Consider the following 14,063-nt stretch of genomic DNA (forward strand, 5'->3'; position numbering starts at 1 on the left):
ATGAGCGATATCGCTACAAAAATCGCGCGATAAATCGCTCAATGTGAACGGGGCCTAACTTAAGTGTGACAGCTGCTGTTTGTAAAAGGAAGATTTGGAATTCCTGCTGCAGGAATCACAAAATTCACATTCACTAGTGTGAATGCAGCCTTAAGGATGTGGTCTGTCAGCACGCTTTCAAATATTTTTCCTTTGTATTTATTAAGGTCAAATACGACATTTTGCAAACACCAATTTCAAACGTATTTTTTTTTTGTCACATTCACCAGGCTAACCTTAACAACTTAGTTGGAAGAGGGGGGGACATGTATAGCTGATGCTGTAACCGTATCCACAGCTGAATGAGTCCAAAAGTGACTTCACCTCGTCTTCTCTTTACCATTCCACATGGAGTTTCAATCAGAGAGAGTGTCACAAACAAAGAAGCTACCACTTTACTCTGTTCCATTCTTCTCTTTAGAAACTCCAAGATGCTCTACAAAACTACAAACATATGGATTATATCTTGGTTTGTAAATAAGAATTTTACATTAAAAAAAATATCTATCAGTTTAAAAGCTTGTATTCATAAGAAAAAAAATATATAAAAGGGCCCATTCACATATCTGCAGTGTGTTATCTTATGCTGGGTTAAGGCAGCCCCAGGGGTGGGGATTCCGAAGCCTGGGACATACAGATGCCCTGCTGCGGGCAAGCTGGCGCTCCTTTTGTACAAGTGATCTGGGCGGCTGCTTGTCCACACACCTTCCTATGTGGTTTTCGGAGTCACCCTCTATCCCAGGGGACCTGAACCGTGGTTATGGCTTCCGGATGGAGAGCGTGGAGCAGACTGGAGAACATCTGTGTGATCACAGAGATCCTGCCACCTCCAAACGACATCACATAGGGGCTAGTTATCCCCTGCTTCTTAGCAATTGTGGAAAAAAAAAATAAAGTAAAAAATTTAAAAAAGCAATTAAAAAGTAAAAAAAAATAATTTAAACCAACCCCGCCACACGCACATAGGGTGTGTGTGTGCACACTGAGTGCTGCCCCCATTCCACCGTGTCATATTGTGGTAGCTGGGCAGGCAGCAGCAATCTCTAACAAGTACAATGTGCATTGAAGGGTAAGTTCACTTTCCCAAGTAATTTGGGAAATTGGAATTACCCAATCAAATCTGCCCCCCCTCCCCATGCTTACCGTTTGGTGAATGGTTCTATGCTTCCATCAATACGGGTGTGCTATAAGTAGCCCATTCTGCAGTCCAGCAGAGCCCTGCGCTATGGATTTAGAATTTCCCTCACAAATTGCAAGCATTCGTTGGTCAGCGCGGTCAGGTGACTGTGCTGACCAATGAGAAGTGCTTCTTAGCACGGGTAAATACGCTTTTGCTTAAAACAATTTTTTTGTATCACGACAAGCAGATGGTCATAAGGAACAAGTAGATTGGGTCTCTGCTTTGGTCCTTGGACAAGTAGTTTTTTTTTGTAATTTCCACACCCCTGACCACATTCATTTGAATACCATTCTGCTGACTCAGCTCACCCCAACTTTCACCTAGTAAACTGGCAGGAGCTTCCATTATCAAACGGTAGCTGTTTTTTCCCCGTTTCAGATCTGCTATGACATGTTGAGAAGTGGCCACACAGAGGAACGTACATTTAAATCCCTGCATGCGTGGAGGTCAGTTAAGAGATATGGAAACCACAAAAGTTTGGTTTTACAGAAAAGCATCTAATCCTTTAAAAATATAGTGCAATTGGCCTTTTATAGCTACCAACAACTTTGCAAAGCTCATCCCTAAAGCAGATCTGTATTTAAAAACACCCCCAACATTTGTTTTAAATTAAATATAGATGTACCCATGTCACAAAAACTGCTGACTGTTCACGTGACCATAGATCATGTGATCTTAGCTGAATGGGACAATCAGAGAACCCATTTGTCACCCCTACATTTGAGATCAGGTGACTGGACAACCATGGGAGCCCAGCATTATCCGTGGCACCAATATTACATAGCTTTTCCTTATCTCTTATTACAGTGAAATGGAGTGGAAGGAGGGGGGGAGTGTTATGTTCATGTACATCTACTTTAACACAACCTTTTGGCTGCAGTTTTACATATTCACTGTATTCTAATGCTAATAACCAAAACCTGCCCCTGCACAAGTGACCAGAAAATAATTCTATTAACAAAACAAGAACCGTCAGCACAATCTCATGTACTCCACCTACACGGTAAGCAAACTGCCCCAAGGTGTGGTGACTTTAAGGCAGGGCCATCTCTATTTCCTCCCCGCAGGTGACACTTCTTGCCCGAGGCTGCAGAACACAGAAGCCAGAACAATGTACTGTGAAATTACAACATAACTGAGTCCAGACTCTCTATTAAATTAAAGTTCCTTTGATATTAGCTGGACAGAAGTGACATACTAATGTTAGCTCAGGGTGGAGCCGTACACACTGTCATGCTTTACTTTCAAAAAGTACTATTACTATCGGCAATGGACAAATTCAGAGGAGAAAAAAAAAAACAAACAGCATTTGTTGTGTCTAGGCAACAACGGAAAGTTTTCAGTGAAATAATAAAACTATTTGTTGGACCTGACTGGTGGCTGTACCGAAAGTATGCTTAAAAGGAGAACTATGGGGTCAGGGCTTTTCCTCATAGTTCTCCTAAGGGTAACGGGAGGACACAAACTCGCGTCCTCTCATCACCCTAAGCTCAGTATACAGCTCGCGGTATACTGAGACACGGCAGCCGGGACGGATCCCTACTTACTGTCGAGATCCACCCAGCTGGCTCTGCCTATCTAGAGGCAGAGCCAGCTGTACCGGCCCCCTCCCACGTTCACTCCGCCAGTCAGCGCTGTAGGATCGGACAGGAATTCCTGCAGGGAGCCGTGAGTGACAGTCACTGCTCTCTGCAGGGAGATGATCAAGAAGTGAGCAAGCGACGGTATGTGCTCGCTCACTTCCCGGTCTATTGAGCCGACATGGGACAGTTACATTGTCCCAGGTCGGCTAGAACTATGAGGCTGAGTGATTTTCACTCGCCTCATAGTTCTCCTTTAACTCAGTTTTTCTGTGTGTGAGGCTGCAAGGTGACTGTTTCAACAATCACCAGCATGTGCAATCCAGGATCACCAGCACAGTGGTGTAGTGCTGGTCAAGGGCCAAAAGAATGCCACCACAGAACCCAGTGCTGCATTTAAAAATCTGCCTTTTATTTCCCACCCAAAAAACCTTAAAAATGGGGTGTTTAAATACACAGGTACTGATGTTCATGTTCATTACTCCCTTTGCTCGTAGACCAAAGTGATGGTGAGCCTCCCTGACCAATCACGAGACACAGGAGGGAGTATAGACCAGCACCAATTTCCTGATGGAAGTATTCCCGGGTTTTCAGGGATCATGGGGTACACGAGGGGATGTGGAAGCTCCTCTGGATGTCTGCCCCGAGATTTCATTCAGGTGACACATTACTCAGAACCAAATACACGTACAGTTCACCGACTTTCTTATTGCGCAGAGAAGCAGTAAAAGTCGTATCTGGTTGTATTTTTTAGGGATTCCAACACAAATTTCTATTTAAACAGTCCGAAATTGTCTTTTAATCACATTGGCCCTGTCCAGCCGCAGCTGACAGAAGTTCACAAGTTGCACGTCATCGTAGAACAGAGCATGGCCCCAAAATCTTGTGCAACCTCAGATGTTGCTTTTCCCAGAATCCCTTAACATGAGAGTAAACAAACTGGAAGTCTGGGAGTTGTAACTGAACAGCTGTCTGTATTGTGTAACGTGTTACTTTGTGACACTTCGGGGTCTCTACTTCACTGGGAAGTCACATCTCTGTACCATAATGTCTTGTGTTAAAGAGGATCTTTCAGAAACATTAACAGTCTGTACACGCTGATCCCCGTCACAATATGCAGCAATTTCATACCAGCTCAAGCTTTCATCATCAAAAGCAGGCTGAGATGTCATCACTCTGCTGCAGGCAAGAGGAAGCATTTCCTCCGTCTCCTACCCCAGTGATCAGACTATACATTGAATATTTATAGCAGGTCACGAGGAAAAAAAGTTCCACAGGGGCTGATCATTTTCTAAACTGTAGAATACCTCTCATGGCTGGTTATATCCTCTAACCTTTTTCAGTCACTTCCTGTCTACATGCACTTGGTTCATATCTGCTGCACATTATTGTTCTGGACCAGCGGCCTGAAGGTGCCCATACACCTGCCAATTATCGTTCGATAATCGGGGGCGTTCCCACGACCGTACGATAATTGGCAGGTGTATGGGCAGCGTGCGCCCGATTCTACTGTAAGGTCGCACGACATTCGTCTTCCACGCACACTTTAAAACCTGCCGAAAATCGTACGATTTTCGGCGGGTTAGTGGCATGCTCGGGAGACGAATGCCGCACGGGCCGGTGTGCACAAGCGCTCACTGACTGCTCAGCACTGCAACCATCGGAAGCCCTCCCCTCAGCGAGGAGGGCTTGCGGTGATCGCAAGTATGATCTGCCTGTCCAAGATGGGCAGATCGTACGAAATTTTAATTAAGTCGTGCGATGGTTGTAAGGTATATGGCCAGCTTGAGAGTGACAACAATGGACCATGCCTGCAAAATCTACATAGGTCCAACCACCTGTAATCTTTTCCAGCCACCTGTAATCTTTTCCAGAAGTGTAACAATTGGGCAGCAGTTGTCACCCCATAACAAGTGGCTGACCAGATTTATTTTTATGAAAGGGTGGGATTTTAAGACACGGTATCCTTGCCCAAACAAGGCAGAGTCTCTGCAAAAGCCCACCCCTCCAACTTATACCCACCAGCCTGCGCCCCCTCTTCGCTCCATCCTTTTGCCAGCACTTTCAGTGATCATGCTGACCCAGGCACTGTCACATGACCATGACCAACCCCCCAGGTAGCCGATACAGCTGATTTCAGCACTGGCTGCAACAGAGAAAAAAGTGGCAGGGACATAGAGGCAGGCTGACCATAAAGGGGTGAGGTGGCCCTCTGCAACTGTCACTTTGCCCTGGATGAGCACAGCGAGTGTCTCTTTAAAAAGACTTTAAAAACAACTTTAACAAACATTTTACCTTAACATGTTAAAGCTGATGAGATTTTCATGAATGTATTAGGGTAGACCTGCAACCACAGCTGGGAGCACCTTAGAGAGGTGGATTCGAGGGACTGGTTGCACAGGTAACGGGAGCAAGGAATAAGATAAGTCAGGGTTTGGCAATCCCAGTTGTGTTAAAACTACAAATCCCATCGTGCTTCTGGGAGTCATGTGTATGGCTGCCAGTCTTGCAATGCCTCAAGGGACTTGTAGTTCCACAACAGCTGGAGTGACTAGGTTGCCTACCCCTGGAGGTATTACTCTTTATCCCTCTATACCTAACAAGCATTTAGCCCTCGCTGTCCACTGGATGAGGGGCGCAGCAAGATTAACTTTTTTTGTGGCCAGAATTGCGCTTTGAGATGTACATGTTACAATCACACTGCACAACCTTTTTCACGATCAATCAAAACGAATATAAGCACCGACCTAAACTATATCCAATCAGCCAGGCTCTTGCACTACACAGCTGATCTAAAGAAGATTGTAACGTGTGTGTGGTGGGCTTCTGGGCTCTAACAGATCCCTCCAACTCCTTGAGATTAACCAGCTCCAACTTTGCAGTCACAGAGAAAGCTGGAAGTTGTAGCAGGGAGGTGCTAAGTAGCGATTAGCACATGGTCGATGCCAGGAGATGTCTGCCCGATAATTGCACTCATCCAGGTCGCATTGCCACTTATAGCCTGGGAATAGCAGAGGGGACTATTTATATCAGCGCAGTGCAGGCCTGCAGCGTGCCAGAGAAAGCATGGGAGACACGCCAAGGGCCTGATCATCCCCCATGGCGCTGCACGATCCCCACACAGGAACGGGTGGGAGGGATGGGGGAGGAGGAGGAGGCCGTCCTGGCGGTAGCAGCCACACCGGTGAGCGATCTGTGAGCCCCAGCCGACTCACGTGGCGAGGAAGACCGTGCTTATGACAAGCGGGAAGAGGCGGCACTGCTCCTCGGTGTAGCCCGGAGAGGTCGGTGTGTTTTACATGGACACAATGTAACATGGTAATGACACATGGAGCAGCGCACAACGTGCTCAGGAGGTGTGCAGAGCGGCGCCCAGGCCTAGGACAGGGACCCACGTTGCCTGTCTGCAGGGAGGATGCTGGGTAGCGGCGGTGGGCGGGGCCAGGGGAACGCTGAACGTTCTAAAGATCGAATATTGGACTGGCACTTTCCATTAACCCCTGAGCCGCCGAATACAATGTAACCCCTCCACCTCCTCCCCCGGAGTACGGGAGGCCGGCCGATCTCTAGGAGAGCCAGATCTCCTCCACCCACCAGGCCAGACTGCAGTGTCATCAAAGGGTGTACATAGGAGATGGGCACCCCACCCCCTCCTCTATCACCGCCCCCCACACTAACAGATCATGTCACATCCTAGTAAGGGGATCGGGCAGGTGACCGATGTGGGGGAATGGTGAACATGGACGACCCTCCTAATCATCCTGAGCCCAGCAGACACTCCCAGGACACAGTCCAGAGGTCACAGCTCCATCACAGCATGACTGGGCCAACACTTCCCATGTACCCATGTGTCAGCCAGGCCTAAAAATACCACCGATCACAGAAAATTACCAACAGCTCTCCATACATGTTACAATCGATGTCACCCCATACCAGACAACACACCAGACCGCATGCAATCTAATGAAAGAAAAGCTTCCCAAGCATCACATGACCGATTGATCGCAGACAGACGGCAACCACCACATATCTGACATTCCAATTTAAAGGGTCCCTGTCATTAGTACACCCTGTGCAAGCATATTCAATCCAACACTGAGATGCCAACAGGCCACCCGGGGCTCCAATCTCCGTAGATCCCACTGGATGGAAGATCTAAAGCTGGACATACACTGCTCGAATTTCAGGCGATTCCTGCTGACTCCGACGAAACTCGAGCAGTTTGTGGCCAGTTGTCAGAAACCAGCCGGCTCAGCAAAAGAATTGAAAGTGTTGGGTGGAAAACTGTCAGCCGAACATTGACTCCGTCCAATCAGATGCAGCCAGTAAGATGTATAGCCGCGGGTGCCAGCTACTTGAATACAGTAGCCAGCAGTGCAAATCCCTCCCACAATGTGGAATCTTAGATTGTCAGCTCATTTGGGCAGGATCATCCTCACCTACTGTTTCTGTATGTCAGTGATGCTTGTCAGCGTTTCTTACTTGTCTAAACGATTGTACAGCGCTGCGGAATATGGTGGCGCTATATAAATCATTGTAAATCGGCTGAGTTCTCTAGATCAGTCCGCAGGGGAGAAATCTAAACATGTATGGCTAGTCTCGGTGATCCCGAACAACTGCACGCGCTGCTGACACTTCTGGGTGTATCAGGTGGTATGTCCCCCTCCGCTGGGAGCTGTGGTCTCTCCTGCCAGTTACCACTGGACATGGCAGCAGCCAGCCGGTTACACCACAGTCCCCAGCACGGTAGACTGGAAACTGGCAGAAGGGTCTGATGATAGCAGCACCGGTATTTTACTCGCCACCTGCCATACAGGTACATATTCGACTTGTTCACCAGATCAGGTTATACTAGTGGCAGGGCCACTTAGAAAGCCTGAGAAAGATGCACTGCTAACACAGACGCCAACTTTGATTTCTCCAATCAGATACCCGCTGATCCTGCAGCCCTTCACTCGGTGACAACGCTTGTAGTGAATTAACAGCAGGGGTGTCACCCTGTGAAAGCTCCTCCTTACATATGCTGTGGAGTCAGGTTACCACTCATCTCCTCCTCCTAGCTGCCAACTGGTGCCAGGCATAGTCCAATGTGAATCTGGGGGATGCCCTCTACAGTCCTGGCAAAGGGAAACTTCGGCAGCCCCTGATGACATCACAGAGCAAAGGGGATTTCTTCACCCACTGAAGAGTCAGGTTACCACCACTGATCTCCTCCGCCTCGCTGCCAACCAGTGCCGGGCACATAGTCCAATGGGACGCCTGGAATCTGGAGGACGCCCTCTACAGTCCTGGTAAAGGGAAAACCTCGGCGACACGTGATGACATCACAGATCAAAGAGGAGGATTTCTTCACCCACTGAGGAGTCAGGTTACCACCGGGCACATAGTCCAATGGGACACCCGGAATCTGGAGGACTCCCTCTACAGTCCTGGCGGAGTGAAGACCTTGGCGCCCGTGATGACATCACAAAGCAAAGAGCAGGACTTCTTCGCCCACTGGCATCGGTGTGACTTGACAGAGCAGGGCTTTAGGTAGATTGTACAATCAGATTGTAATACAATTAGTAACGTTTACCGAAAAGGATGAACAAGCGCCTAATCCCCGCCAGCTTCAGGTGAGCTTGGCGTACCCCCTACAAAAACCACACGTTTAGCACCCATACCCAGTTCAGGCGCATAGATTTGGCAATGTAAGAAAGGCCAGCATTGGCACCGTTCATCCGGGGGGCGCTCAGCCCACCTGGAAGCTGACAGGGCTCAGGCACTCATGTGTACCACCCTGAAAGTCAGCAGCCATGCATGAGGCCCTTCCTTGAAGTCTGCAGGTCGGAACAGCCCACCAGTCCAGCTGATAAGGCTCCTCATGGTGCTGCAGGCCACCTATGTACCCCCAACCATTGCAGTAACAAGGGGTGCTGCACTCACCTGCCGAGTGTTGTCCATTCACCCCGCTGCTCTTGATCCAGGGGTTCACCTTAGGCGGGGGAGCTTCCACAAACTCCCTGCGCCCCAGCCCTTCGTCGCCCTCCGGTGCCAGCTCCTGCTTGCCCTCGTCTGAGTCCGGTGCCGCCGCTGGCTGCTGCAGGGGCGGCGGCATGAGCGGAGCCTCTACCTGAGTGGCCATGTCCCACCACCCCGGGCTGGCTCTCTCGTCTGTCTGTCTCTCTCTCTGCACGCGAAGGGCTGCGGCCTGGACGGCGGGCGCTGGTTCTGCTCAGTCACCGGGCGGCCCTCCCGAGGTTATACCGCTGCAATATGGAAGCCAAGGAAGACCACGCGATGGGGCAGTACGGGCACGCGCTCTGAGGCACGCCGACGTGCGCGCTCCACGCAGGGGGGAGGAGAGGGCGAGGCGGGGCGGAGTGTGAGGGGTTGGCTGCAGCTCCATTCATCCCGCTAAAGGGAACAGTGCAGGCTGGTGTAGAGTGCACAGCTCCTGGTGTGGAGGGTGTGTGTGTGTTTAAAAAGACATATTATAGCGCTCTAAAAACAAACCAGTGAACTTTGCAAATTATTTGGTAATCATTATATAACAATAAATATAAAATGCCATGTGGCTTGACATCTGGATTATTACACAGTCTTAGATTATAATATTTGCACATTATAAGGATCGAGCAGTGTAGAAGTGATTTAGGGAAACAGACATGACTTAATACGATAAAAGTTTCTCTTTTCTCCAGCAGCAGCAAATATATGAGAGCGTTTCCTATTGAGTTCCCAGCGTCACCACTTTGCTGCCTGAGCCGATTTTGCTCTCAGTTGGGGGAGGGGGTGTTGTGCTGACAGGCAAAGGTTATTGGTTCACTTGTTATTGGTTGGGGTTTTGGCAGGGGCAGTGCCGGATGGGCTAACAGCGCAGCTCTCTCTGGCAGCCCTCCTAGGTCACTGACGTCACTGGTTGCCAGGAGGCAAGCCACAGTGTCCTGCTCAGTTCTAGGCAACCAGTGGCATTAGTGAGCATGGCGGGACGCCGAAAACAGCAGCGCTGTTAGCCCGTCCGGTGCTGCCCCTGCCACAACCCCCACCCTCCCACAAGTGAACCGATAACCTTTGCCAGTCAGCAACTTGGGATGCTGTGGCTGGCCGCCTGACTCCCCCTCACCACCCAGCCGCCCCCCAATGAGATGCCACCTGAGGCAACCGCATAACACTACATTTTAGGGACGGCTCTGGATAGAAGAAGAGGGTGTTTTCCTGGGAATAGTGTTAATATGACAGTAAACTCAGGAGTGAAATCTTAAAAATACATTCAAATACCTAAACTAATAACAAACATGTATCTTATTTGTGTATCACTCAGCTGTAGATCCTCAAATCATCTCTGAATTGCTGACACTGTCCTTCCTTCTGGGGGTTGGCTACTACTTTTGTTCCCCATGGTCCCTGTGTGTGTTGTAAAGTAGTCACAGCTCCAAGCTCACTCCCGTGATGGACTACAATCTCATGTTTAGTTTACTAGTTTGTATTGGGACCATTAGAGGGAATTTATCAAAACTGGAGCAGACAAGATTTGGAGCAGATTTTCACTGCAACCAATCAGCTTCTCTGTCTCATTTTCAAATCTTACCTGAGCAAACTAAAGAGAGATGCTGATTGGTTGCCGTGGGCAACTGCTCCGGAGTCTGTCTGCTCAGGTTTTGATCAATTCCCCCCATTGTTTATCAATGAAGTTAATTTTCAGGTATTTTTATGTTAACTTCATTCTAAGAGCCGTTTACTCCAATAATATAATACAATTTGGGGCTAACTTGTAAAGGACGAAGAGAAGCAAAGTGTTTGTTGGCAACCAGGAAATAGATGTTTCTTCTAACAGTCTCACATGCAGTAAAAAAAAGTCTCAGATCTGATTGGTTGCTCTGGACAATACAGCCGTGTTGTATTTTACTTTATTAACCCTCTTATGTCTGAGCATTTTTCTTGTTGTGTTTTGCAGGTTGTTCTGTGACACACACAGCTTTCCTTTTCCATCCACTAGTTAGTAGAACGGATCTGTGAATATTCTCTATCATTTGGCTTGAGCGGTATGAGTCATCTGTACTTTCCTCTGTGTTGCATAGTGAACATGATATAACCCGTTTGTATCGCTGCTTTGGTGGCATTGTTTTTCTTTGTGGAAAGCGCATGCATTAAAGAGTACCTGTCACCTAAGAGTGTTTGGCAGGCAAGCAGATTCAAGTTCAGACAAAGTTGTCATGTGAAGTCTGTCAGTGCTTTGGTTGTTAAAATGCATCTAAAGCCAAAACTTTTATGTTTAGCTTTGCCTAGAGTGTTGAGGGGTTAAAGACCCTTTTAGGTTTTCGATGCTGCTTGTCAGTGGCCTCCCAAGTGGGGTGTGGCCCGCGCCGGGTGACACCAAAATGACTGACAATCATTGTTGTGTCACCCCATCAAGAAAGTCAGGCACTTGCTCATAGACCCAGAGCCCGACAGCTGCACGAAAGAGAAGGTGACGCGGCGGCATACCTTATCCCGCCGGATGAACGTCCCCTCCTCTCTGTGCCAGTGTCTATCACCAAGACGGCTGCCGGCAGGTAAATGCAGGTGATTCATTACGCGCATGTGTGATGATGTTGCGTTGTGCTTATTGACCTCATGTGCGTGCGTGATGACGTCCTAGCAGCCACACCAGGTGACACCCAGCTGTTCCTGCTGAAAAGATAAACCCTCTCTATATGTCCTGGTGATCATGGTCACTGAGACTGAAAGTTAATGAAAATAAAAATTTTTTAGTTGTCACCAGTACAAGAGTGAGGACAAATCTTTTAGGGCTCAGTGACACCATATCCAGTGCGTCCCGGTGCAGTTCACGCCCGGAACGCACTGGATCGCATACATGAAGGCGGGCCACGTTCTGAAGCAGGAGGGGGCGTGTCGGTGCCATTCATGTCAATGACACCTTAGACACGCCCCCCCTTAGACACCTTAGACACGCAGTGCAATCGCCCACACCGGAATGCGAGGTACAGGAATGCCCCTTGTTCCAGTGCAGTGCAATCTGAAAAAATGCAGCACTATTTTTTTAGATTGCACTGCACTGGAACGGAGGGAATTTCTGTACCTTGCATCCCAGAATGACCCGCTCCCGCCCCAGTACACGGCCCACTTCATGTATGCGATCCAGTGCGTTCCGGGCACGAAGTGCACCGGGACACACTGGATATGGTGTGACTGGGCCTTCAATGGGAGCATTTTTGATGAGTACAACTGTCTAAAGCTGGACATGCACTAATCATTTTTTTTTCTCATTTAGCCCCATGGCCTGAGCATGAAAAAGCGCTTGATTTCCCATCCATGCTAAGCAGCGTGAATGGGGGGATCCCCCCCCTCCCCGGGGATCCCCCCCCGCTGGGCTATTGTGTTGGCTTCAGTCACTGTTCGGCCAAGAATTTTCAGCCAGGCTCCTTCGACAAAAGTTGAAACATGGCAGTGTGCGGATGAGGGGGTGACATACTGCTCGAATCTCGGTCAACAGAACTCGGGTGAAACTCGAGCAGTGTATGGCCAGCTTAAGAAGTCATTTACCACATTTGTGAACATTTTCTCTTACCTCCTGTTGTTTCTACTGGAGGACAAGTGAAGGAAAATCTCCCCCCTGGGGCACATATGGCAAAAAACCTGAAGAGTTCATGCCATTTTTCTATTCTACCCAAAGAGGGAAAAAAGATTTGACTTTAGATATGTTTAAAGCGCAACTACAGTCAGCTATATACACCTCCACTCCAGCAATGCAATGTTCGTAAGCTCCCTCGCCGACTTCTTCCTCAACGTTCACCATCTTTGGCCATCTTGATGTCGCAAGCAGAAATACGCCTGTCGCTAGAAATAGTACATGAGCTACTTGTGGGGCAGATTTCAGCACGTTTTGTGCCATAGACTCAATAGAAAATGCTTGAAAACGCGCATTGCGATTTTTTTCACATGAATGTGCCAAAATCTGCTCAGAAAAATGTGCGACTTAATATACGAGCATATGACGCGCACCGAAATGCGCAAAAAACGATTTTAAAAGACGCATGTAAAACCTAGGTGTGAATGGAGCCTTAGGACTTGACCATGCCCGGACCAGATCTGGAGCAGATCTGCAAACCCAGTGCAGTGCATTTGTGTAGCGTTTTTACGGCAACTTTTTTTTTATTTAGCTGAAAATGGGCTTTCAGGTGCAGTCCAGTGCGTTTGCATGTGTTTTTGATGCATTTCCATGCGTTCTAGTGCATTCCAGACCAGAGAAAATGAGACAAGCAGGGCCCAGTCACACCTCATCCAGATCATCTCCAGACCATATTGTCTCCGGGCCCAAAATGCATCCCAATGTATCCCTATGCTATTTCTGGCCTCTGTTTACACCAGCACAGTCTGTTCCAGACCAGAAAAATACTGCATGTCTCATTTTGTCTGGTCTGGAATGCACTGGATTACATGCAAATGTATGCAAACACACTGGAACGCACCTGAAAGCCCATTTTAAGCTACAAAAAAAACATTGTAAAAAAACCCAGCTCCGGAACATGGCAAAATTGCAGTAAAAATGCAGCAAAAAGCAATGTACTGGGTTCCAGACCTGGTCCCAGCTCTGGTCCGGAAAATGGTGTGAACCAGCCCGCAGTATTTTTTTTTCTGAACCGGAACGGACTGCGTTGCTGTGAACAAAGCCCAGAAATACCATAGGGATACATTTTGGATGCTTTTTAGGTCCAGGAACAAACTGTTCTCATCTGGACATGCCATAAGGGTTCGTTCACAATGTGCCCATTGAGCTGCTTTTTCTGTACACCTCTGCACATGTATGATGAGAAAACGGCACATGGAAAACATGGTGTGAACATGCCCTAAGGCCCCTTTCACATGGGCACTGTCAGTTCCGATCAGCAGGGGTTCCATGCATGTATAGAGCAGCACATCTGTGTCGTTTAGTTTTTTTCTTCCAACTTTATGATGGAGGAAAAAAATGAACTTCCAGATCCCTGTTAGGTCTATGGGAAGTCGGATGTAAGCGGACATGTGTCTGTTTACATCAGATCACCCCGATCTGTTACATTTAGGCCTACCAAAACGGAACTTTTTTTGTTTTTTATTTCTGACCTAGATGGAGTCAGGGGTAAAAGGATGTACACTTATGCCGGTCCAGCTGCCCATAGAGTAACTTGGGGGCTCTGATAAGATCCAACTGAAAGGTGGACCAGGTCATACCCCCAATCTGAAAGGGCAGGTATGAAGATTTTATTGCAGAAGAAACATGGGGGGGGGGGGGGGAACCATTCACA

At 48.2% G+C, this 14,063-nt stretch overlaps 1 protein-coding gene across 2 annotated transcripts in view; it reads right to left on the bottom strand.

The window, feature by feature from the left end:
• The window catches only part of LARP1 (La ribonucleoprotein domain family member 1), a 79,591-nt gene extending 70,474 nt beyond the window's left edge, over positions 1-9,117 (bottom strand). For both annotated transcript variants that reach the window (XM_018571113.1, XM_018571112.1), the window contains exon 1: positions 8,725-9,117. In XM_018571113.1, coding sequence (XP_018426615.1) covers positions 8,725-8,923 — 199 coding nt within the window. In that variant the 5' untranslated portion in view covers positions 8,924-9,117. The remainder of the gene's footprint in view (positions 1-8,724) is intronic.
• Between the last annotated feature and the right edge of the window lie 4,946 nt (positions 9,118-14,063).

This window comes from Nanorana parkeri, unplaced genomic scaffold, assembly GCF_000935625.1.
Source record: "Nanorana parkeri isolate BGI_ZX_2015 unplaced genomic scaffold, ASM93562v1 scaffold1681, whole genome shotgun sequence".
Taxonomy (NCBI): Eukaryota; Metazoa; Chordata; class Amphibia; order Anura; family Dicroglossidae; genus Nanorana; species Nanorana parkeri.